Here is a 25,380-nt window from a genome sequence, read left to right as displayed (position 1 = left end):
GGGAGGTTTACCTCTTCAGCGATTTAACCCCTTGCGGTACTGCCTGAGAGCAATCGAGGGGTGGGGGTGGGCACTTATCGATGCCTCTAGCAGTAGAGGGGGGTGGGCACTTTATCGATGCCTCTAGCAGTAGTTCATTATTAGGAGGTGGAATTCTTGCTTCACCAAACTGGGGTAGGGTACTGGAAGTAAAATTCACCAATTGAGGGGTAGGGTACCCCTGTCTCCTTCAATCAACAATGAACAGCCCTTTCTTTACTGTTCACTACCCCACCCTGGCTGTATTGCCTGTCACTCCATCAGGCAACACATACCCACCCATGTTTGGTCTACACCCTCTCGGATCAAGATCATTGTTGACCCTACCCTGTATCCAGAATAATGCAATGTACCCCACCCCATTGTACCCAAACATCTTAATCGTTTCAACCCCGCAGAGATCTTGTACCCCTCAATCATCTCGGAAAGCTCAGGCTCAACACTTCCAGGGATAGGCATTATATCCATTTATCGAATTAGAAAATTAAAGACCTTCAACACCTTACCTCATGGCCCCATCATCCATTGTCGTTCATCCTCCCATCCTTTCGCCTCTGGAGTAGCTGCACCCCTCAACTATCTGCTGCAGACCACCCTACCGTACTGTGTAGGTATCCACCCCACCCCACTTGATTTGTACGATTACCAAGCGCCTGCTGCCGTCTGCTCCGCCTACCCATTTCCTCTCCCCACCTGCTGACGGCACGCTCTCCTCACCTTCCCCATACAGCTGCTCTAACCCCCCCCCCTCCCCCTTATTGCGCCTACATCATAGTTAAATCATTGCACCAAGACTCTTCCTTGGCTTCTCTTTGTTCTAGCATACTTTTGATCAGGTGGAGAATTCAGCATCAGATCAACAAAAATGGTCCCACGTCGAGACGACTCCTCGACGAACGAATCTATTGCTACGCAATCCCCGGGAGCTGAATCTCTGTCTTTAAGTCCACCCATGACCATGCATGCCTCTCTTTCTTCTGAACCGGCTGGGTTGCCCTCATCACGGTCCCCGGAAGCTGGAAAGCCTTCGCAGGCTAGTTCTATCCGTCCCCTCCCTCCTGCTGCGCGCCCTCCTTCGGGAGAGAAAGAAGGATCAGACAACTGCTCCTGCTATTCACCAACACCAAATCACTTGAAAGATACGGAACTGGCATCAACAATCAATACGGAACCAGCACCAATAATCAACACGGGGAGACCTCCCATTCGTCCAAAGGTAGACCTCACCAATCTTCCGCCATCTACGCAAAACGTGTCAATTACATCTTCGGCTTCGGTGATTTCAAGTGCTTCGACTATTTCCAGATCCCCAACCTCAAGCAAAAGTTCTACTTTCTCCTCCTCCTTCTCCTCTACAGTGTACAATGCAGCGTTCGATAGGGCGGTGTCGGCCAGTGCAGCACTCTCCATCACGGCAACACCCACGTCCAAGGCAGCATTTCTTCCCCGAGCTCCTTCTCTTCAGAAGTCTTCGACAAGATCGATATCTATGCCAGCCGGTATTGGAAGCTTGAATCCGCTGCCCAGCAAGATCGCTGCGGAAATTTTAGCGATGGACTCTGAGGCATCTAGTGTCGAACAAGCCCCGAGTGAAAAGTCGGAGAAGCTCGATTCTCCCCTGACAGAGGAACTCTCGGAAAAAGATGAGATCGAATGTGGTTTGCAAGCAAAGTCTCGACCCCATCCATCCATAAGATCACTGTTGGCTACAGGAAACTACCACGGGAGTGCAGTTCAGATCATCGCAGCAGCTTGTGAGTCCAACGAGGATGTTCGGAAGCAACATCTGTATGACCTTTGGGCACCTACCAAGAAGCAGAAGTCTGTGTCTTCATTCCCGATGCGCAAGACTCCGAGTCTCATGCTGCTGTTCAAGCAGAAGAAAGAGTTGTCTGCCTCTGCGCCCACCGCTCCTTTCTTAAAGTCAGGATGGATGGAGGTGAAGACAAGGTGCTTCTTCTCCTGCAAGTGGGAAATGCGCTTCTGTGAGCTCAGCATTGAGGGAGATCTGAACGTAAAGAAGTCAGAGACATCAGACCCTATGGAGGTCATCAGCTTGCGGGGGATGACTTTGAAGAGTGATGAGAAAGACCTCACCATAATCCATCTCACCCCAGTTAAAGGAGGCAGCTCGTTCAATTTCCGGATTTCCAATTTCAAGAACAGGAAAGAATGGATTGAATCATTGAGACCTTGGACGAAGCCTGCTCAGATGCAAAAGAGCAATGAGATGGATGAGATGCGCTCCAAGTTCTGTCAACGAGGTGGGCATGATGTTGGTGCCGACAAACGAAGCATCAGTATGGATTTTACGATGTTGCGGAGGGCAATGTCTAGTTTGAAGAAGGATGCGCATAACTTGAAAGATTAAAACTGTAATAAATTACTTGCCCCGTCTTTTCATAGATCTTGACCTGCATGTTTGTGACATTTCGCTCAACGAACAAACAACAAACCTCAAGTTTTCTAGCTTCCTCCTTATCGATTTCGAATATTCTGCTCTAAGCCGTATCTGCTGCAATGTTCAAAGGGCTGAAGAGCCTTTAAGATTGCCCACCAGATCGAGGCGATTGAGGTAGCGGTTCAGCTCTCTCCAAGTCTGCAGGGTTGACAAGATTGTCAACTGAGGGCACATTGGTTGAGAGCAAATCGAAACAGAGAAGGGAAAAGATCATTATCCGCATTAGCACATTTGAAGACCAAATTTTTTTGCATGAGCACAAGTGAAGGCCAATGAAATTTGATTTTGTCATGAGAGATATACCGAGATCGCTTTGATCTGAAATCAAATCTTGTCACCTCTCATCTTCATCACAAACTCTTTCTCACCGTGTGTTTCGAATCTCTTATCCTCTTATACGTCAACTTGGCTATTGTTCGACCCTGGCCCGCGCGCTCTATCATCCGCTACACTGAGTCAGTTTCATCACTCAAGCACTCGTTTGACCCACATCTCGAGCCAGGCGGCCGACGACCTTGTAAGCGTTCTTATCATCTTCAGTGAATTTCTTGAGGCCAAGAGGGCCTAAAAAGACATCATTCTTCGAGATGTCAGACCACCCTTCATGACGTCCACCTGCGAGCCACGTCTGTCTGAGAAATCCCGCGAGAGTTGGTGTGATGGCGAAGTCGATCATGAGCCTCGCGGGGCTGCAGAGCAACACAATCAATCTGCAAGGCCCTTCAAACTACTCGCACACCCTGTGAGCTTGACGAGAACGAAAGCAATCGCAAACGCTCCTGAGATCGGAGCATTGTGAACGAGGAAACGGTATAGCATTGCACTTGCCTGCTGATGGATCGACATGGGAAGCGATCCTGAGGGAGTTTCAACATTGTCGTATAGCAGTTGTCTCAATAATGTTACTCACGACTTGGGAAGAAGCTCGATGAAGGCAGTGAGATCCATGGATTGGATGAAAGCGTAGGTTCCCTGATCGCATCATTAGAGACGAGATGTCCTTTGCATCAAATACCATCAAAGAGAGCCCCCATATTGTTGAATGAGACAGTAGAACTACTTTTCCATATTCCTGAGATCTCGGTCATTCAGAAAAGAGGTCCTTGATGTCCAGCTGTTAACCTGCATCAGCCTCTTGAATTTGTCTTTCTGACTTTCCGCTGTAACTCACATCTCACAACGCACATCGGTGTCAAAGAGAGAATCAATTCTGAACCTGGGGCTTCTGAAGTAAACGTTCGATGCTCCTTCCAGAAAAAGCAAGGAAGCAACGTCCTAGCATGAACCGGCATCATTGTGCGGGCAGCCCACGTGCCGGTAACGTAGCTCCTCTGCATATCGTGAAACACATTCAAGCTGGGTCGAAGCGATCGTCTCTGCATGCCATTCTTGTACGCACAGGGCAAAACTCCAACAGACCCTTGTGCTGATCGATACAGCCATTGAGATGAACATGAAGCAGTTGCAGATGTCGTGTTGAATCTAATTGCTCGGATGCCGCCATGCAATCTCGGCAGGATAGATTGCCCGATTCTCATCTTCGTTTTGTTTCCTGCACAACCAGATAAAAAGATGCTAGCTCAACCACATGAAGAGAAACAGACTCAACCCCAAAGATGTCACTGGTCCACATTTCAGACAGCCCTGCACAAGCATTGCTATCTAAACACTACGGAATTCTTCATCCACGCATTTGAACCATCTCTTGCCAAGCTGCTTCCTAGAGTGCACCTTCATAGTATCTACCCTTCATGTATATTCATTCAACTTGCTGAAAGCCCTTCATTTTCTTTCTCCAGACAACCGATTCTGTCTCCTTCTGTTGTTTGTGCGAATGCTATTCCTTCGTGACAGTCCCCAGCCTACTGAATACTTTCTAGTGTATTTACCCTCCCTGTTTCACATCGGATTCGATTCATCGGCATCACGAGCATCATTGTAGGCACCAACAGCTCCTCTATCTTCTCCTGCCTCCTTTTCTCGTCCTCTCCCGCTCGCATCCCGCAGCATTTCCCTGGATTATTGAAACTCGCACCCCCTTTATACTTGACCACCCCTAGTAAAAGTACCCTACCTACTCGAAGTCGCTTCCATCCTCACAAGATTTACGTGTCAAGACGAAGTAAAAGGACCCGTACCGAAATGCCGACTACCCCTCCCTTCTAGCACTACGTCCTTCTAGATGGAAATTGGATCACAGCCGGGTCCGGGCCGGGCCCGTACGCCGATGGGACCCAATAGTGATTTACTTGTGGAATGTTTAAAGTAAAACGAGCCCGCCTCAATTTGCAAAAGCAAATTGCGCCATGGCGCAGTTCAGGTGAATCGATCGGATCAGCGAGCGGGTAGGGGAAGAGAAGAGAAGACGAGAGGAGGGCGAGAAGAGACACCAGAAGAAGTGGATCATCACAAGAGGAGCAGAGAAGGAAGAGAGCCGATGCCATCTGCGCTTTTGGATCCTGCATGGGCTGAGAGCAGCAATTGGGAGATAGAACTTTTTTGCTCACGACGGTTAACAGTTACACCATTCCCGGGCAAGCGGAATGCTCTCCTGACAGTGAGCATGTGAAGGACTTCATACGTGACGGAATCATCGTGAGATCTTGTTTACTTTCACTCTCACCAACTGAACAACCTCAAGGTTTTACCGGGGTTTGCGTCTCAAGATGAGGTCAAGGAGATGAAAGGTAAAAGGCTAGAACGCGCGAGGTATGCCGACCAAATCTGCAGGAAGAATGCAACAGCTCATCGACCAATGGGACCCAGAGGAGGCGAGAGGCTCAGTGTTCCACACGTACGGCAACGACAAACTCAATCAGGTGTGCAAGCTCTGATACTTTGATGGAGATGACGGTGATGGGATGATGTTGATTCAGGAGTATTTTTTGGGCTCGGCGTCCACGGTGATGGACACGATGGGTTGCTTGCCATGTTCGCTCATGCCTCATCAGGTCAGGTTCTTCTTGGAAGCCGAGGCAGTCGACAAGGTAATGTTCAGCTGCCATGCGACATCTTCTTAGGGCTTGAGGTGAAGGACACTGGGGTCGTAAAGCCGTTCAACAACAAGGCGAGCATCATCAACAAAGTTGGTCACGGTCTGCATTTCATCGATCCCGTCTTTCGCCAGTACGCGCAGTCAGATAAGGTGAAGGCCTTGGTGAAGAGCCTTGGCTACAAGGTATCCTTCCTGCAGAGATGCGGCGCGTGAGGGGTTGCTAGGATCCTGTACTGCCGCAATCGATGTACATCTTCAAACAAGCCAAGATAGGTGCTCGAACACATGACATGTCTTCCTTGCCTCCTCATCCCTGGTATCCAAGGAGGAGAAGTTACGTCGCATCAGGACTCAACATACCTGTTCACCGAGCCAGTGCAGACGTTTGCAACCATGTCTAACGCCTGCAACGAGTCTCATTTGCGCTCAGGTGTCTTGGCTTGTGGCTAGCATTGGACGAAGCAGACGAACTGAATGGATGCCTTTGGGCACGCAAAGGCTCTCACCGGTGATCTTTACTCCTGACATTCCCCACTCCACATCCTGGTGATAATTACTCTTCCCATAGCCCTCTTTTACCATTCTAATGATAGCTACTCTTTAGATTCCCATCCCTGACCATTATTCTTAATCACCCATTCTCTCTCCTCCCTGATATCCTCTGCAGTGAACCTTTGCGAGCCCAGCTGTTAAGGAATGAACCTGACACAAGCGGAAAGGTCTTTCTCCCTTTCTTTCTTGTCCCCATTTTGTTCCAATCAACCATGTTATCCTGCGACTTGCCTTCCTTTCGCATCCTTCCTCGCAACCTTTCCACCCGCCTTTGCTTTCGCCCGGGTTGATTCCCCTCCATACCTCTCTGTCTCAGTGACCTGTTGCTGGATGTCTGTAGGCTTCACTGAGACGTTCGTTGTAACAGATCACCTTGAACACCGTTGAGGTGAACGAGCCTGGACCTGGTGAAGCTTAATGATGTATGAATTTCCTGAAATGGGCTCACGAGACAGTAGGGAGGCATGAAGAGGCAAAGAAATGGGTTGGGAAAGTTCCTGGAGGAAATCCGCACTACTCGCAAGAGACTGTTGAGGCGCTCAAAAAGGTCAGAAATGATTAGATCCAGTCGCACATATTTGTTGAGCATGCTGCAGGCAGGATTTGTTTCTCTTCCGGTGAAGGCTGGCGACTTGGTAATATTGTTTCAACATAGTTTTCCTTCGCCTCACTCGTATCCTCTCACTTGGTTGCTCTTGATTCGCTTGCCATTTAGCATTGCTCATTTTCTCCTGTCGATTGAATCGTTTGACAATTCTCCATACTCAGGTTTGCTTTGCTGGAACTCTGGACCATCTGTCATTATCAAACCGCACTGAGCGCGAGCGTCACACATTCCAGTTACATCTTGTTGAGGTAGCATCAATGAATTCAAGCAAATTCATGACCTTGCGACAGGGCCCTGCAGCTGGTGTGAAGTGGGCTAGCAGTAATTGGATGCAATATCCAGAAGGTAACACAGGATCTCTATAGTATTCCCCTTCAAACCGAATGTCACTTGGCCCTCGTTCAACCGCAGGTCTTTCGTTTCCACAACTGTCCTGAAGCCTCGTCTCAGCGACGGAGAGATTTCGATTTGATCGCCATGAGTTGAACAATGCTAATCGTCTGGTACTTATTTTCAAGAATTACAAGGGTGGCGGTTGTTTAATGACTAGCTACTGTACAACACAATTGAACTTGCATTTACATGTCACCTTTGCCTGCAGAATGTCAACACGACAGACATTACACGCATCGTCTCTCACATCTTCAGAAGAGGCATTAGCTGCTGATTGCATGACCTTCAGCTTAGAAACGATTTCAACAGCAGATGGCCGCTGTTTCCATGGTCAGCATGTAAAAATACCAAGAGAGAGGACAACCAGCTTGGGATTTTCTGCCCACATACATTCCACCAGCTCTTCAAGCTCAGGCCAACCTGGGGAGTCAACTATCAAATCTCTGCAATCATTCAAATCAAACTGCTGACCTATCGCCCTCGAGTCTGGACGCAGTCCCCTCGACGAGGTTAGCAAGGAGATGAGTTGAGGCTCGATCAAATTGAATGGACGCTCTCCCTTGAAGATGTACCAAAAGATCATTGCCATAGAATAGATGTCCACTTTTTCATCATAATCTGGCTGGCTCAAAACCACCTCAGGTGCCATATATCTTTTTGTTCCTGTACATCCTGTCATCGTATAAGGAGTTCCATCCTCCTTGACTTTGGCTAATGTCTTGCAAAGACCAAAATCAGAGACCTTGAGGTGGTCATTTTCACTCAACAGCAGGTTAGCAGGTTTCAGGTCGCGATGAATAATCGGAGTTGTGCAATTGTGGAGAAAGCAGACAGCGCGAGATAAGTCCATGCACCAGTTGATCGCTTGAATTCTCGACGGCTTCCAAGGTCTCCCAAGTTGCTTCTTTTTCAGGTCAAATCTGTCCTCCAGTGATCCCCCTGCCATGTACTCGCTCAAGATAAGCAATGGCTCTGACACAGTGCAAGCACCCAGAAAAAGCACCAGGTTGGGATGACGGAGATGGGATATTGTTGAGATCTCATTGATCATATCGTGATATTCTACAGAGACTTTGGAAGCAGTGCTTAACAGCTTGGCTGCACAATCCAAACCCCTCCATCTGCAGAGATAGACCACTCCACCTGTTCCTTCCCCTATTTTACTTGCGAGTTTGATTTGATCCCGCGGAACTTCCCAGGCCTCAGCTCTCCCACGTATTCTCAATGGAATATTTGAAAATTTCTCCAACAGATTCACAGAAGAACTCGAGTCGTCTCGGTAAATGTGGGCAGGGAGGGCATCAACGTTGGCAACAGCGATGTCAAAGTCATCCTCCATGCTGGGGTTCTCTGCTCTATGCTGGAGAACAACATCATCTACTCCCCGAGGTGTTGAAGGTCTTCGCGCAATCGTCCTTTCCGCGCCTGAATCACTAGTCAGTCAACCCCAGCCTTGTCAACAAAGAAGTAGGTTTGGACGGGCCACCACCATGCACATGTGATCGCGTGAGAGCATGCACGTTCTCACCGAGACTGTGGTAGGACGTCCCATCTGTCTTGTTGGAATGGGCAGAACGGCCGAGAGAATCATCAACGCCGATTCCATTTCGTATCATTTCTCCGAGGCTGTGCACCGCTTTCATACCAACACAGAATTGTCGATTAGTTCCAACTTGGAGCTAAAGGAAGTCAGCCGAGCTAGAGGAGCCAGGAGATATGAGGAGATGGGAGAGGAGAGGATATGGAAGAGGAGAGGAGAGGGGAGGGGAGGGGAGGAGAGGAGAGGAGAGGAGAAAGGAGCGGGAGAGAGAGACTGAGCAAAGTCAATCCCTCCTGCCCTGAGCGCAAGGAAACGGAGCAGGATGGAAAACCCTACCCCCCTCTACCCCCAACCTGGATCAGAGCACCACAAATACCCCCTCAGTCACACAGGATACAGGGGGTTCCTGTATACACCCACCCTGGTATAATGCATGTTCCTAGATCTGGGATCATTCTGCACCCACCCTTTACACTACCCTAGGAATACCCAACAATTCTACCGGTAAACCCTGGGTAGTAGATCTATTACAGGTGGGGTAGTCGAAACGTTGCCCATTTCCAATGAACGAGGCAGCGCTATTTCACAGGACCCCCCCCTATAACTTTCCCATGATCCGACCACCCACCTACATCTGTTCCATCTGTGTTCCCCGGCGCGCTTCCACCCGTCAGTTCATGGGGTGGGGGTGTGAAACTACCCCACTCTATCAGATCCCCCCGATAAAGGGCCCAAACACTTCGAATCCCCACCATACAATCAGACTCGGAACCAAGGGTGGTGTAATTTCAGACCTCGTCATTACCACCCCACCCCTAATCAAAGAGATTTCAGTTCAAACTCCGAACGTGCACGCGAGATACAAAAGGATCATGATGAGGGTGAGGGGGGTGGTAAGGAATGGGACAAGGGTAGTTCAATATAGATATGGGCTGTAGAAAGAAGGTGGGGTAGTACGCAGGTGAAGAGGTGCACTTTCTAGCTGTGCCAAACATCAATGGCGGACTGATGTAGGATCATGGGTAAAATCTCTATACTTATTCGAGGGAAGTGCTCAAAAGGACAACTTTCGCTACGCCAACTCTGTTTCATTGTGTTTGTGCTTCCACCACGTTTGAACCTTGTTCTAGGACCCAGGTCTTAGCAAGCCTAAGCAGGTCTGATCGTGTGGCTTTGAGACCTGTTCCTACGACATTGGTCCTACGTCCTAGAGTTCTCGAGACGAAAAGGACCCGTACCTTTCTGTACCCCCTGGAGGCCGGCCGCAAGAGGGGTCTGGTCCCCGACTCGCCTCATGTGCCCGGCCTCTTCTCCCCATGTTCCCCCACTTTCCACTCGTAAAAGGTCCACTACTACCCCACCCCAGGCCACCGTCACCCTCTACCCTTCACCGGGCCCGCCTGCCTGTCTCAAAGGCATTCACTAGTGACTTAAAACTTTGTGTGTTACTAAGCCCGGCCCATCACGCCCGGGCCTGACTCTGCCAGAGCAGCGTGACGGCGGCGGCCGGGGGGGCCGGCGGCCCGGCACCGCCGTTAGCCCCCGGTCGGGGACCGTACTACCGTGTCGCGGCCCCTGGGCCGGCCCCAGTTAAACCGGTCCGAGGGCGGCCCGGTCCCGGGGCCGGCCGCCCGGCGCTCACTGCGGTCCGATCAGTCACGCGGCTCCGGGAGGGCGCGGCCCGCGCGGGCGCAGTGGTGATCGGACTGAACAGCCGGGCGGGCTCGGGAGGCAGTTTGAACTTCGGAAGGCTAGAAGGCTAGAGCCGCCTCTGAAGGCTCACAGGCTGAGCCGCCCGCTCTCAAGTTGTTCTCCCGTGTCACGCTTCACAGTGCCTCTATCTTTCTGACTCCGGCCGGGCAGGCTTCTCACCCCGGGGTACGGTCAGGCTTCAGTGGCCGGGCATCAGTGGCCCTGTCCTCCCCTCATCATCATAGTACAGCACAGCCTGTGACAGCCGCCGCCGCCCCCCACTGACAGCGAGAACCGTGGCAACCGTTGAAAACTTTCCGAGCCGGAGGCTGGTAGGCCGCTGATCCCCTGGTCGGCCGGGGCGCGGGCCCGATGATCGGATCAAGCCTTTTGGATAACTTGAACTTGAAGTGATCGGATCAAGTTGCCAGAGAATCTTGGAAACCGTGCTCGGCGGCTGGGCTCACATTCTGGGGTCAAACCGCGGTAGTTTTCGTCCTATATTCTCAAGGGGGTGGTGAATGGGAAAATGGGGGTACACGGTGTGTGATTCGCGCAGGTTGAAATTTTGTACTGTTCAAATTCAAACCATATTCAAAACCGTGATTAAAATTGATTTTGGATGTTTAGCTCATCGTTTCCTGGTACCTTCTAAAATGTTTTAATTCTACACGCCTTCACCCACTACCCCAGCGCGTCTCCCCTCACCATACCTCTCTCATGTCGCGAAGCTCTTCTCTGCCGATCCTTGTCTTCAGTGTTTGAGTTTTGTGCGAGCATGTTTGCCCAAGTTGCAGTCACTCGCAGCAGGTGAGCCTCATCAACATCTCTCTTCGTCAAAACCTCTGTGCCGGTTGTCTGTTTCTATGGAAGGGGACGAGTATACCACGAACACACACGAGCATGAAGAGACTCGAAAGTATTTTGTGAGAGAAGAAGGTGAAAATGAACCCATTCCATCACACAGGTAGAGAGTTCTTCTGTGGATTGTTCATTTTCTAATCGTTGTGAACAGGTAGCAAAAGCTTGGCGATGTTGAGAACTAGGTTCTGAATGGTTGCAGCTGAAACGTATTACAAGATTCCAAGACCTTTATTCCACGAAGACCTTCATCTTCATGTGCTGGATGGAATATCATATTTATGAGAGATGCTTCACTGTGCCACATGACTTTTTCACATCATGTTTGAACTTCTCCGCCTTTGAATGATGCATCTCTTGTTGCATGACTTAAAAACACTTTGTAAAGATGCATAGTCTTGTATATATCCATGTCCACATGCTCAAAGCCTTGCCGCTTTATGACAAACAATGTAGACAACTCTTGAAGACAGCAAATCCAACGGCACGGTGTTGGATGGCAGTGCACCTGCAGCATGATGTGCTTCCATTCTGTTGTGCGCGCAGTTGGAGACATTCCATATGCTATTGTGGTTGTCATTATCATTGACTGGGAGTCCGTGTCAATTTGCTGGTAGTTCGACATGCTGAGATAAATGCTTCTAATGAATAAGAAATGTCAAATCACATAACACCTCCAACCTTGATTCTACATTCAACGCGGCCATGTCAGTCTGGTTGCAACGCACAATAGATTCTTGCATGCCAGCTTACAAGCTCAAGACTTGATCCCTGATATGATCTGAGGCTTAATTGGACGTCAAGCTCCGCCTTTAGGGAAGCAAAGCAAAGTTCATGCATTTCAGCAAATGTGCAAACATCCAAAGGACCTGAGTGAGGAGAGTTTGGAGAGAGGAGGGAAGATACTTCAACAAGAGCTTCGTGACTCAGAGTCAACTAATTGGCATATTTTAAAGAATCAAATATCATCAAACTTCAAGTTCTGAAGATGTGAAGCAACGATGTAACGAAGCGTACAGAAGACGTGCCAAGGAGGGGGTCAAGTGAGATGTGATTGCGCCTTAATTAAGCGGACTCGTCATGATCTTACAGATATTATCATTCAGTTCATGAGAGTCTTTAGATAAAGTACATTACTCTGAGAGCCCAGAAGTCTTGAAGAGAACATTGATGATACGATTGACTTAGTCGTCGGAAATGTAGGATGACGAACTCATGCTGATTGATCCACTTCTGCAAGATCACCAAGTAAGAATTTGTGCTGGATTCTTGATGCCAAGTGTACCTTGCGATCATCTTCTTACTCGGCGGTCCTTCATCTGTGCTCATGGCGGCAGCTCGTTGACCTTGCTGCTGTGCTCGCCCGGCGGCTCAGCATGTCGGTGTGCGATTGACGATGGGAATGATGGGGAGCGTTTCCCCACCCTGTCGATGAGGGTGGGTCATCAAAATTGTTTTAGATGATACAAATTAGCAGTTATGAACCGTTACACAGTACAACTGTTTGTACTATGTATTCGAATAAACAATTCATTGTCGTTAAAACAAATGGACACGCCAGTTCAAAATATGAAGCACCCCTACCACTGATATTACCGAGCAACACCCCTCAAAAACCAAGGGGTACACTACCACCGGTATCCTATGAGAACAGCATACGCATTCCTCTTTTGCGTTAAGTTCGACTACCGCGGTTTGACCCCAGAATGTCATACAAAAAATATTTGACCGATGTTTGACAAGTGGGTCAAACGGTCACCACGCCAACCCGAGCCGCATGCATGATCTTGATGCTGAAAGCAGGGAGAGAGGCTGGACATTGAGACTGATATGTTACCTCCGTCGCGAACCCTATCACCTTCTTCGCCGATGTCCCAAGCCCTGCATGCTAAGGCTCCGCAACGTGAAAGCGGTGAGCAGCAGGAGTAGCACTACGAACACTACGCTCTCTCAGTAGGTGTACTGTTCTGTGGAAGAAGAAATATGTTCTGCTGCGCCATGCCGTGAAGATCTGCAATGGTTGCTGCCGCTCGCCCGTATTTGTATACCACATTCAGTTTGTTGCTCTTGTCTTTGCCTGGGGCATCGCAAGTTGAAGTGGTGAATGGAAACTTTGCTCCGGTAGGAGGAGGAAAGCGATTGCGTTTGACAGGGTTTCGTTCTAGTCTCGGTCAGTCAGTCAACACCTCGGTGACGTGCTTCTTCATCCTTTCTTCGCGCACTATCTCCTCACGAGCTCACTCTCTGCCGGGTGTGGATGAGTTTCAGTGTTTGTCACCAAGGGTGGACATTCCGACTCCATCGAAGCTTCAGGTGCTTCATGAAGTTGGTATTCTGCTGGAATCAGACTTCTACTTCTACGCCATTCTCTCCTTCTGGCCTACAGGAGGAGCGCTGCTCGGAGGCACGCCTGTCGAAGTTGTCGTTGCAAACTTTCCTCCGACCTTCGACTCATCGAGGCATCAGGCATCTTGTCGTTTCGAGCAGCAAGTCGATGCGGGAGCGTTGGATGTAGAGGTCCTTGAGAAGGTCGGGGGCGACGCGTCTTTGGTGATTTGCAGATCTAGGAGAACCTTGCTATCTTCGTCCTCCCCAGTCAACGCTCAATCGAGCACTTGCTTGCTATACGCTAGTGGAGGGATCAATCAAGGGTTCTGTACACTAGACGGAGTCTGCGCATCTTGTGACACGACTTGTGCATCTGAATGCCTCTACAATAACATCACTGCATGCGACGTGCCAGCACAATCGAATATGCAGCAGTCAAGAATATCATGTCCCTCCCCCAAACGAGAAGAAATCGCGAGTTGTTCGTCGAGCCCTTCGCTCTGTCTTGTATACCTTGAGATCTCCCTGGACAGCGAAACCTTCTCGAGTGAGAGCAGAGTCTTCATGTACTCAAACTTCCCTGTGGTTGACAGAATCTCCATCTCCTCTGCCTCGTTTGAAGGAGGAACAATCATCCTTGTCCATGGCAGAAATTTCTCGAATGCATTCTCATTCACTAGGGTTAAGTTTGGTCCTGCACCTTTCATGGCTGGGATCTTCGATGGCGGAGTCTTTTCGAGCGATGGCTTCATCTACGTTTCATTTCCATCTTTACATCTGATCGATGATGGCAACATCTTGTGTCTCACACCCAGGATTCGAGTAGCGAATGACTCAACGATTCTTACCAGCTTCTCTCTCATTTTTGACGGTCATGAAGTCAGCCCGATATTTCCTTTCGCGTTCTTTCCTAATCCGATCATCAGCGCAGTCTCTCCTTCGCTCGTTCCGCCGGACAGCTCGTCCAAAATCACTATCATAGGAGCAAACTTTGCTAATGGATCCCCTCGATGCAAGTTTGGAGACTTTGAATCAGACGTCGTTGGTCAGGTTTTATCCTCCAGCCTACTCACGTGTACAGTCCCTCCATGTCCTTTCAACCTGCAAGGTTTACCAGTCTACCTGTCTCTCAACGGCAATCAGTATCACTCGGGGACGACAGACAGTGCAGAGACCGTGAAAGTTTTGTTCTACGTCACTGAAAGCATCTCTCCCAGTCTCGGCCCCTCCTCGCATAGCGCAACGATCTCAATAGCAGGGCTCAATATCCGCAGCGGGTCGTACTGCCTGTTGTTAGTGATGGGGAGAACATTGATGATTCCAACAGACCAGGTCGGGTCTACTTTCACGTGCAAACTCCCTCCCCTCACGCAGATGAATTTCACAATCGCTCCTACAAGTTTGACTCATGTCGTTCCCTCGTCCTTGCAAGTGATTCTTCATGCCGATCAACGTGCACAGAACCTTTCTTTCCTCTTCCTGCCAGACATTCAAACTTTCAAAATCTCTCCACCCATCGGGCCAGTCTCGATTTCGTTCCCGATTGAGATCGTGGGGAAGAACTTCTACAATCATTCTCTTCTCTCCTGCAAGCTCTACAATACAACAGCAACCCATCTTATGTTTCCAGCTGCCTGGAGATCTTCGACATTGATAGTTTGCCTTTCGCCCAGTCTCGTTCCCGCAGGAAGAACTCTTCTTGCTATCAGCAACAACATGCAGTCGTTTGAGACTGAAGATGTTGTTCATTTCGTTGCCATCGTCAATTTTGTTCCTTCAGGTGGATCCATGCTAGGAGGTGCAGTCTTGAATGTCACGTTGTCGCATTCCGTGCCAGTTGATCTTTTCGTCAACGCGACCTGCATGTTCTCACAGTCTGTCGTCTCCTTGCTCCCCGCCAACCTCCTTAGCAACGAGTCTGTGACGACGCAACAGATTTTCTGTCGTTCTCCTGCAATCAGCATGCCGAGCGAGGTCTCGCAGTCCCTCTCAACCTTCAACGTCTCTTTCGACGGGAAGATCTACTCGCAAGACAAGCTTCGTTTCGTCTTCTACCATGAGCCGCATCTCGATCGCATCCGCCCTCAGAGCGGACCTGTCATGGGCAACGTAGCCGTCACGCTCATTGGATCTTTCTTTCCTCCTCAGAGCTACGGGCGCTCCTCCTCCCCAACCTGCTGCTTCACTAGCAAGACGATGCCAACTTACCGCAAGTGTGTTGTTGCTGCTTTCCGTGCTGGCCCGCGGTACAGGTGCGACGCTCCTGGGCTGCTGCAGGTGTACCCGGACAAGCAGCTGAATGAGCTCAACATCTCCGAGTTCTCACTGGCAGTCTCCATCACCTTCAATGAGCAGCAGTTCACAAGTCAAGATGTCGACTTCATGTTTTACTCCATCTTTGAGCTCCGCCCCTCCCATGGCCCCGTCGATGGTTCAACGAGCATTCTGATCCTCGGCCCCAACCTCAACACGGCGATGAATGACGGGATCGAGATGGCTTGTCTCTTCATGGGTGAGATCCTGGTAGCCGCGAGCCTGGTCGACCAGGCCTCCCTCAGGTGCCTCTCCCCTGCCAAGCCCGCCAACCTGCAGAGCATGGACATCTCCATCGAGATCCGCCTCAACGACATGACCAACAGCTTCACTGAGGACCTCCTCGTCTTCCGCTACTACGACAACCCCGTCCCCCTGAGCATGGCCCCCTCAGCCTCTCCTCGAGCTGGAGGTTACACGCTCTACATAGCAGGCGCAAAATTCTTCGCCCATCCGGACCTGAGCTGCAGGTTCGGACAAGCTGGGACCGTACAGGGGAGGTACAACTTCACTATGCAAGCGGTAATGTGCATTATTCCTCCTCTCCCTGTCTCAGCAGCAGCTGAGCTGGTCGTCGAGGTCAGTCTCAACAACCAGCAGTTTCTCTCTGTCGCCAGTTTTATGCGCTTCCTCTTCTATGGCATCAACTCGATTCTTCCTGCTGCCGGGCCTGTGGCTTCTTCGAGCTCCCGACGGATCACTCTGTTTGGATTCAATCTCTTCTCTTTCCGGCTTGACAACAGCATCCTCTGCCTGTACAAGGTCGATGATAGCAGCACTGTCCTCTCCTCCTCTCAGATCTCCTCCTCCGCTTCTTCCGTCATATGCTCTCAGCCGTCGCTACAGACAGCAGCCAGCGAGCTGCGCCTGTTTCTTGACCTCGGACAAGTTCCGATCGGCATGTCCAACACTGTACTGACTTCGGACGACATACGCTTCTCTCTCTTCTCATCTCAGGCGACTGTCACGTCCCTCGTCCCGACCATGACCAACGTGCTGGGAGCCATCACACTGCAGGTGGTAGGCCAGGGTTTCATTGCATCTAGAGGTATCCTGTGCAAGTTCAGCAGTGCTGTCATTTCTCAGCTCACCCAAGGGTCATTTTCTTCCTCTTCTCGCATCCATTGCGTCTCCCCGCAACTCTCCCTCGACTTCTCGCAGATTGACTTTTTGTTCTCTGCCGACATCGGGATCTACAGCAGCGCGAACTTCAACGTCTCGCTTGACGGAGGGTACTCCTTCTTGGACTCCTCGGCTCCTCCTTTCCTCTTCACTCCTCCTCCCGCTGTCAACGATGTCAGACCTCTTGCGCTCCCTCTGTATCCTCGTCCTGTCAGGTTTGACATCAGCGTTCGAGGGCTCGGGTTTGTCAACTCAGGACTGCTCCAGTGCAAGGCAAGTGATGTGAACTCGTCTGCTGTTGATTGTCATTTCTACAACGGCTGTGGTCAAAACTCGACCTCGTTGCCCTACAAGATAAGCGCACCCGGGCAAGAAAATGTGATTGTCAATCCGAGAGACAAGTGCGCGTATGTTGTTATCTCCGTTACGAGGCAGTTGACTTTCAACGACTCTCTGACCTTCTCTCTCTCCTTCGACGGTCAGAGTTTCTTTTCCTTCCCTGACTCGCTCCACGTGCATGTCTTCACCATCTCAGCGGTCTCACCGGGCTCGGGTCCAGCTGGAGGAGGAACGAGGGCTCTTATCTCGGGCTACAACCTCGACAGCCTCCTTCAAGTGAGCTGCAGGCTTCAATCCTCCTGCTCCACCTCGGAGACGATCTTTGCGGGATCTGTGCTGAACGCCTCCTTCGTGGTTTGCGTCACTCCTCCTGGCCTAAGTGTCTGCCTGTACAACTTCAGTATCTCTGCGGGATCGAACAGCACGTGGTCTGCCCCGGTCGTGTTTCAAACTTATGCTCCAGCACAGATCGATTCATTGCTGCCTTCCTACGTTCGTGTTAGCAAGACTGCTGTCGTGACAGTCGTTGGATCCAACTTTGACGAGGCCGTTGAGATTGTCATTGGGAATGTTCTAATAGCTCCAAGACTGATCAACTCGAGCTTCATGTTCTTTCAGACTACGATGTTCAATTCCCCCTCCACCTTGTCAGTGAAGTCCAGTCAGAACAGGCAGCAATGGTTTCCTGCCAACGTATCTTTCCTCGTCTACGATGCTGCTTCCCTGCTAAGCGTTGCTCCTCGTAGCTGCCCGGCAGGAGTTGTTTGTCTCTTGACTATTGCTGGAGCAAACTTTGAGAACATGAAGACTTTATCTTGCAGGTTCAACAAGACCCTTGTCTCCGCTGCGACCTTCCTGTCCTCAACTTTGTTGACATGCTCAACCCCCGAGCAACAAAACTCGCGGGGCCTGCTGCTGCTGGTGGATGTCTCTAACGACAGAGAGCGATTCTCTTCCTTCCTCTCCCTTGGCTTCTTCGGGATCGATCGAGTTCACCCGAGTTCAGGGCCAGTCCAAGGGAACACGATTATATCCCTATCTGGCCCTTTCCTTGGCCTAATCTCCTCCCCAGTCTGCCAGCTTCAGATCGGCGAGAGAGACCTTGTGCTGTCAGGGACTGTACATGGAGATGTCGTTGTGTGCACAACAGGCTCAGTCCAAGGTCTCAATCTCAGCTCAGATGCTCGAGGTCTGCTTGCCGCCAACGTCTCCGTCTCCTCCTCCAGCACGAAGTTCTTCGAGGCATATGCCGGCATCGTCTTCTACTTCTACCTTGATCCTGTGCTCTCTTTCATCCTTCCCACTTTCGGGTCAGCAGCCGGAGGGTTCAACATCACCATCTTTGGCTCAGGCTTCTTCCACATGGACACCCTGAGTTGCGGGCTAGTGGGCTACAACCAGCAGCTACCAGCCAAGTATGTGAACAGCAGCTCCATCACCTGCTCAGTCCCTCAAGACATTCAACCTTCTTCCTCCTTGTCAGAAACGATGGTCAAGGTCAGTCCCAACGGTCAGCAGTCGATCTTATCGTCTACTTCCTTGTTGCTCTATCAAATCTCTTCCATCGAGCCGTGCGGGGGGCCGTTGGAGGGAGGGACTTTGGTCACTGTGTTTGGGACCAACCTGAACCACTCTCGCACCTCTGTCTGTCGTTTCAGCTTCAACATGCTCGAAGTAGCTGCTACTCTCGATGCCAGTGGGTCTTTTGTGACGTGTTTTGCTCCTCAGGGAAGATTCTTCTCCTTCCTTGAAGTTTGCATTGCAAGTCAACTGAACCCTTACGGACCCGCAGGCTGTGTGAACGGATGGACACACAATGCCAACAAGTTCAACTACTACTCCCTCTATCCTCTCATCAGCATAACCCCAGCTGCCGGCCCGGCTGATGGAGGATACGAACTTGTCATCGACCTGTCGCCAGCGCAGTTTGACCCCAGCTACATCAGTCCTCAGCAGTTGAGATCGTACACCTTGCTGGGCCCCTCCTGTCGCTTTGGGAGTCATCAAGTTCCGGGGCAGGTAGGAATCAAGATGAAGTTGAACTGGAATTTGCTGACGCGTTTTGATAGATCCTCAACGCTACTCGGATGACTTGTACCGTACCTTCCTGGCCCAATATCTCTGATGCGGGCATCGCTGGTGCTGTTCAGGTGCTTTCGGATGTTTCGATGATGCAGATGGTAGAAGATAGCGATGATTGTAATGATAAGTTGAATTTTGACGATGACATTGTTGCTTGTCTTTGTGAATCAATTGGCATGATTGTAATTCTAACTTTGTTGACGATTACGTCCCAGGTCGAGTATTCTCTCAATGGCCAAGATTTCTCCCGCACCGTCAACTTGTTCACTTTCCATGCCATCGCAAACGTCAATCCCTTCGGACGTCCCGCTCGTTGCACGTTGCCGCAGTGCATCAAGGTGCTTCCAGGAGGCGCTTCCATTTCCTGCGACTTCTGCGACGAAAATCCAGCAGGTTGCTCTTGATCTGCTTTTGCAATGCTCCTGACGTGATGGAACAGCGATCCAGTCAGAGCCGGGGTGTTTGCAGTGGGAGAGCATCTTCCAAGGAGGCAGGATGGTCAACCCGGTCGTCATCACAGTCACAGGAGTGAACTTCGCCTTTGACGAGAGCAAGCTTGCGGAGGGAGGAGTCAGGTTTCCTCGCTGCAAACTCGGATCGCTCAACGTCTTCCAAGGAATAGTCGTCAGCTCCTCTACCATTCTCTGCTCCCTTCCTGACGTAATCCGTCAGAGCTCTGGGGAGACTCCCTTTCTCCCACTGGAAGTCTCTCTGAACGGCAGAGATTTCACCAACACCCTAGTCCGACTTGAGCGATACAACCTCGTCAACGACTTCTGCTCTCCCTATCCCTTGTCAATCTTCCCCACCATCGGGTCAGCTGGAGGAGGAGCGCTTGTCACAGTCCTCGGGGATCGTTTCGGCTCGGGCATGTTCGCTGTAACCGCTTTGTCAGCTCAGCAGACGCAGCTCAAGTCCCTGCTGGCCTGTGGGTTCGGAAACTATCCTCTGACCCCTGCCACTCTGATCAGTCAGTCTCAGCTCGTCTGTCTCTCCCCTCCTCATCCTCTCCCCGAGACCCTTCCCCTCAAGCTTTCTCTCAACCGTCAGATTGTTCACACCTTCGCCGTTCCCAGGTTCCGATACGGTCGTGCTGAGTGGGTCTACCCCTCCAGCGGCCCCACGGAAGGAGGGACGACAGTCTCGGTCATGGGAACGTTTCTCCGTCCTCCTCCCGGCAATCAGACCTACATGTGCATGTTCGGCAACGTCACGGTGACAGCTGCCTGGGACTCTACAAGCTCCTGCAACCCAAGCACGGGGAAGTGCTACGATGGTTCTCTTGTCTGCTCAGCTCCTGCGCTCTTGCATTTTCCTGCTTTTGGCGTTGACTTCAGCGCGAGGCCTATCAGCTCAGCTGGGGGGCTGGTGACATCGTCGTCGGAGAGCAGCTTCTTCGTCTCGACTCTCAATGGCTCTCGAGTCCTCACAGGGCAGGCGATCAACGCAGTTGACGGTCAGAGTGACTATAAGAGCTGGTTCTCCTCCCCGGGCATGCCCCAGTGGCTGCAGTATCGCTTCACGCAAGGGTCAACAGGTTTCCGCATCAACGTCGAGCCGAGGCAGGTGGTGGCGGGTTACAGCATCAAGCTCAGCAGCGGCCTCGTCGACCTTAGCGAGCAAGTTCAGCACGAGCTTTTCTCGGTCTATGACGCCCCGTCGAGCTGGCAGGTGCTGGGCTCCGTAGACGGCGAGACGTGGCAGGTGCTGGATGACGTGAAGCAGGAGGTCTCCTGGACTGCTGGGGAGGAGAAGGTGAGGAGGCGCTGACTTGTCTTGGTGCTGACTTGCTCCTAGTTCTTCGAGATGCCTTCAGTTTACTTGAGCAGGGACGAGCCTGCCGATGTCAACCGAGTGCGACTGGTAGTTCGAGATGTTGTGGGCCGTCCAGACGGGAGCAAGGTGGTTGGGATCAGCGAGTTCAGGTTGTTCGGCCGCTCTCCTCAAGTTCTTCAGACGACTGTTGGCATTCAGATGAATCCGGGGGAACCGAACTCGCAGGAGCTGACCTTCTTCTACTACCGCCCCTTCCTCTTCCAAGACTTTTACCCCAAGGCTGGGAACCTCAACGGAGGCACCCAAATTCACGTGTACGGCAAAGGCTTCGTCGACCATCCCGACCTCCGATGCAAGTTTGAGTTCCTCTACACAGAAGCTGTGTTCGTCACCGCCACCGAAATCATCTGCCCTGCCCCAGAGCGCTTCGCCGACGCCCCCCAGCTTACCCTCACCATGAACAGCAAAGATTTTGTGAGCTGCGAGCTCTGCATCTGGAAGCCGGGACGGTGCGGCGACGTGTCCTACTGCTCCTGGGACTGCGACGTTGGATCCCAAGTGTACATCGCAGCCAACGGCAACTCCTACTGCGTCAAGCGAGGGACCACAAACTGCTGGTACTCCTCAAACCCTGCTGGAGGCTGCCTGGACGAGATCCGCTACGAGTTCTTCACCTACTACAGATATCCTGTCGTCCAGAACGTCTACCCATCGGCCGGGCCCGTCTTTGGAGGGACATCCATCACGGTGGATGGTGTGTTCCTGGAGCCCAAGAACGGAGGCCATGATATTTTCTGCAAGGTAGCAGACGTTGTGTTCCGGGGAGCATACTTCTCAAACTCCGGCAAAGCAAACATCTTATGTATCACTCCGGCCGGCATTCCAATCGGAACCTCCATCCTCCGCCTGTCATACAACGGCGAGGAGTTCGACAGCGTGAATGACATCCTCTTTCAAACCTATCCTCAGCCTGTCTTCTCTAACGTCGTTCCTTCAGCCATGGCTGTACAGTCTAGCTCCCCTGTCACCATCTTCGGCTCTAACCTCCTTCAGCCCTCCAAGCTCGGCCAGTCTGCCGCATGGTCCGTCCTGTTCGGAGCCATTGACGGAACCATAATCCAGTCGACCTCCGACAACGAGCTCATAGTCAGCCCTCCCCCCAGCTCCATCATCCAGACCGTCGCCGTTTACCTCAAGCTCCTCAACTACAAGTTTACAGTCCTCCCGTCCTTCCAGTACTTTCAGTCCACCTCCTCCTCCTGCCCCTTCGATTGCTCGGGTAGAGGCAACTGCTATCAGTACCAGGACCCCCTCACCAACGGCATGCTCTCGGCTTGCAACTGCACGGGCATCGGCTTCACAGGGTTTGCATGCGGCCCCCAGGTCACCATCCTCTCCATCACCCCCAAGAGCGGACCCATGGCAGGAGGAACTCAAGTAACCCTCCAGTTCCTTCACCTCGACAGCATACAGTCTGACATCTCCAACGCCGGCAACAACATCTTCTGCAAGTTTGACCTCCAGGTCGTCCCTGCCACCCTAGTGCAGGCCGGGTTTTGGACCTGTTCTTCCCCTCCCTTGCAGTACAACGGCTCAGTGCCGCTGGAGGTCACGTTTGACGGCAGGGTTTGGTCAAACCAGGGAATCAGCTTCTATTACTTCACCTCTCCTTCTCTTCAAAACGTCTTTCCGTCTGCTGTCTTCATCACCAGCCCTGTGACCGTCACGGTCTCTTCTGCTTTCAACCATTCGTTTGTGTCAGAGCCCAGGAGAAGGAAGAGTTGCTTTGCCGACACTTTTGCAAACACTGGAGGAGGAGGGGCCTTGTTTGAAGGAAGCTTCTGGTAAATTGCTTCCAAATATTCTCGAATATGCGTGGCAAGAGACACAAATGTAGATGCTGCTGGAAGATTGGAATGATTCGATGACAGAGACGCGTAGAGAGGGAGAGAGGAGGGGAGGGGGGAAGGGAGGGAGAGGGGATTGATGGGGGAGAGATGGAGGGAGCAAGTTGGTGAAGTTGGAGGATGGAACGAGTTGATGTTCTTATTCAATCGCTAGCTGATCTCTCTAACTCTCTCCGTTCAGGTACAAGAGTTTTCAACCAGGTTCTTGTCCGATGGAGGTCAAGTGCTTCAGTTCACTGCTGCCTCACTGATTTTTGTTGACAGGTGATCTACTCGCAGCATGACAAGCTTGCCTGCAAGTTCTCGACTGCAAGCTGGTCTGTCTTATCTTCACGAGCCTTTCTCCTTGGCCTCAACCAACTTGTCTGTATCATGCCGGATCTTTCGGGCGAGAACGTTCTGGGGCTTGTCGAGCTCCAAGTCACGTTGGACGGGCAGCACTGGAGTCAGCGGGAGCAGCAGGAGGGGCAGTTTGACCCCCTTCCTATCCTCCTCTATCGACCTCCTACCATCCTTAAGATCTCTCCTGCCGTCGGCCCGTACATCGAGAACACCGAGGTCACGTTCACAGGCGACGGCTTCCTTCCTTCCGGTCTGTCGCCTCTCCTTGACTGCTTCCTTGAAGCCTCGGCCGGGCCCTCGTACGCTCTCAACATCCGGCAGGGCAGCAGGAGGCAGAAGTGTTTTGCTCCGCGTGTGGTCGACAACAACCAGTTCATCGCTCGCTTCCCCAAGATCTGGAGGGCCATTCCTGACTCACTAGGCTCGCAGTACCTTCCTGCTGTCTGGACCTTCAACGTTTCCCTCTCCCTGGACGGCATCAACTACGTCTCCCTCTCCGATCCCTCTCGCTTTTCCTGCGCTGAGAAATCGCTACAGTGGGGGCTGTTCATGCGCACCAACGACCTCTCCTACATCTCCAAGCTCTACTGCGGCAGCTTCCGCTACGTCGCCATGTGGACTCTGACCTCCTTCTCTCCCACCATCGGGCCCGAGACGGGGGGAAACCTGACGGTCATCCGCGGGACTTTCTTCGTATCTGATCCTGACCAGCGAGCTTCCTGCCTCTTCTACCCACAGCGACCGACGCCTCTGACTGTCGACAACTCCACGATGCTGACCTGCCTCCCTCCTAGCGTCCTCCTCCTCCGGCCCTCCACCCTCATCAGGGACCAGAAGCTACAAGATTGCCTCATCAAGCGCCCTTACAACCCCTCCTGCCCTCGTTCCCCCATCCCTTGCAACGGCCTCCCAGTCCCTCCCGGCATGTTTCGCAACGACTTTGTCCCCGGATATCGCCGATCGATCTGCCTGCCAGCCAACTTCATGTGTGCCTGGGACCCATTTGAGTTGTCTTCGGAGATACTCGAGTGCAACTTTCCCAACCAGTCCTCTTCTTCTCTTGTCAACCCTGACGTTGGCGTGTACGAAGAAAACGTCATGTTCGTTACCATGAACGGCGAGCACTGGGTTCAGGTCCCCAGCTATGCTCAGGAATGTCGTCTGGACGACACCAGCACACCCGCATATCCTTACTACATGTGTCAGCAGACTCTGCAAGACAGCAAGTACAGGTTCCATGAGCTCATCAACCTCACCAACATTCATCCTGACGTTGGAGACTTTTTCTCCAACACAACCATCACACTCATCGGAGAAGGGTTTGTCGACACTGAGGACTTGGTGGTCAGGGTGAGCGATCAGAACATATGCGGGAGGTTTTTCAACGAGACATGTCTTGCTCCTTACGTGAAATTCCTGGACACTTTCAGCCTTGTCGCTCGCTTTCCTCCGATGCTCTTCTTAGCTAACCTATCAACTCCTGACTCCTACCTGTCCCCAGTCAACGTCAGAGTCTCTTTGAACAGTGAGGACTTTTCAGAGAGCTCTACTCTCTTCTACTACTCCCTCCCTTGGGTGATCGATACGGTATCTCCTCTCTCCTCCCCTCTTTACGGCGGCGTCACTCTTACCATCGTCGGCAAGTACTTCCGCAACACCTCCGAGCTCATGTGCAGGTTTGGAGAAGAACTGCAGGCAACAGAAGCGACCTATATCAGCGAGACTGTCATCCTCTGCCGCACCCCCAGCGTCTCAACGCACGGACGTGTCAGCATTGAAGTCGCTGTCAACGGCCAGAAGTCCAGCCCTCGAACCATCTGCACCCTCATCAAGGACGGTTCCTTGCTTGCCGTCCCGCTGAGCCCGGGTATAGGAGACAACTTCATTGACTCGGCAGACTTCATCGTCAGCTACAGCGGCCCTTACCTCAAGTTCAATGGCGTCCGCCAACCCTTCTCCTTCGGCGTCAACGAGTGGCTGAACCTTGGGCACAACCAAACTTCGCCCTCCTGCAGCAACTGCGAGCTCAGC

At 51.6% G+C, this 25,380-nt stretch overlaps 4 protein-coding genes across 4 annotated transcripts; 2 read left to right on the top strand and 2 right to left on the bottom strand.

Moving 5' to 3' along the window:
- Positions 1-1,528: 1,528 nt before the first annotated feature.
- Positions 1,529-2,410, top strand: GUITHDRAFT_112643 (hypothetical protein; the record flags this gene model as incomplete). Its single annotated transcript, XM_005828351.1, has 1 exon — positions 1,529-2,410. One exon carries the CDS (start codon positions 1,529-1,531, stop codon positions 2,408-2,410), a length of 882 nt encoding a protein of 293 aa, XP_005828408.1.
- Positions 2,411-2,788: 378 nt separating this feature from the next.
- On the bottom strand, positions 2,789-4,054 carry GUITHDRAFT_164426 (hypothetical protein; the record flags this gene model as incomplete). Its single annotated transcript, XM_005828350.1, has 10 exons — positions 3,717-4,054; positions 3,623-3,660; positions 3,516-3,572; positions 3,411-3,472; positions 3,329-3,357; positions 3,240-3,279; positions 3,116-3,189; positions 3,015-3,064; positions 2,869-2,946; positions 2,789-2,818 (listed from the first exon to the last, which is right to left on the bottom strand). The coding sequence occupies exons 1-10, from the start codon at positions 4,036-4,038 to the stop codon at positions 2,789-2,791; spliced, it is 780 nt and encodes a 259-aa protein (XP_005828407.1). The 5' UTR covers positions 4,039-4,054.
- A 1,075-nt stretch (positions 4,055-5,129) lies between these two features.
- Positions 5,130-7,019, top strand: GUITHDRAFT_74806 (hypothetical protein; the record flags this gene model as incomplete). Its single annotated transcript, XM_005828349.1, has 12 exons — positions 5,130-5,187; positions 5,231-5,319; positions 5,377-5,403; positions 5,452-5,478; positions 5,529-5,678; positions 5,720-5,768; positions 5,821-5,878; positions 5,926-6,003; positions 6,510-6,594; positions 6,644-6,682; positions 6,816-6,902; positions 6,945-7,019. Coding segments are annotated over 12 exons (822 nt in total), but the record flags the coding sequence as incomplete, so codon positions are not given.
- Positions 7,020-7,147: 128 nt separating this feature from the next.
- On the bottom strand, positions 7,148-8,741 carry GUITHDRAFT_153870 (hypothetical protein). Its single transcript, XM_005828348.1, has 4 exons — positions 7,519-8,741; positions 7,412-7,467; positions 7,295-7,366; positions 7,148-7,249 (listed from the first exon to the last, which is right to left on the bottom strand). The coding sequence occupies exons 1-4, from the start codon at positions 8,384-8,386 to the stop codon at positions 7,205-7,207; spliced, it is 1,041 nt and encodes a 346-aa protein (XP_005828405.1). The 5' UTR covers positions 8,387-8,741; the 3' UTR covers positions 7,148-7,204.
- Between the last annotated feature and the right edge of the window lie 16,639 nt (positions 8,742-25,380).

This window comes from Guillardia theta (genome assembly GCF_000315625.1).
Source record: "Guillardia theta CCMP2712 unplaced genomic scaffold GUITHscaffold_60, whole genome shotgun sequence".
Taxonomy (NCBI): Eukaryota; class Cryptophyceae; order Pyrenomonadales; family Geminigeraceae; genus Guillardia; species Guillardia theta.
This window is presented reverse-complemented; position numbering and strand designations above follow the sequence as displayed.

Excerpts from the sequence above, each read along its gene's own strand:
- GUITHDRAFT_153870 (XM_005828348.1), bottom strand. The coding sequence starts at position 8,386 with ATGGAGGATGACTTTGACATCGCTGTTGCCAACGTTGATGCCCTCCCT. Across the intron at positions 7,468-7,518 it reads TCCAGACTCGAGGGCGATAG|GTTGGCCTGAGCTTGAAGAG; the intron begins GTCAGCAGTTTG and ends TTGACTCCCCAG. Across the intron at positions 7,367-7,411 it reads GGGCAGAAAATCCCAAGCTG|CGGCCATCTGCTGTTGAAAT; the intron begins GTTGTCCTCTCT and ends CCATGGAAACAG.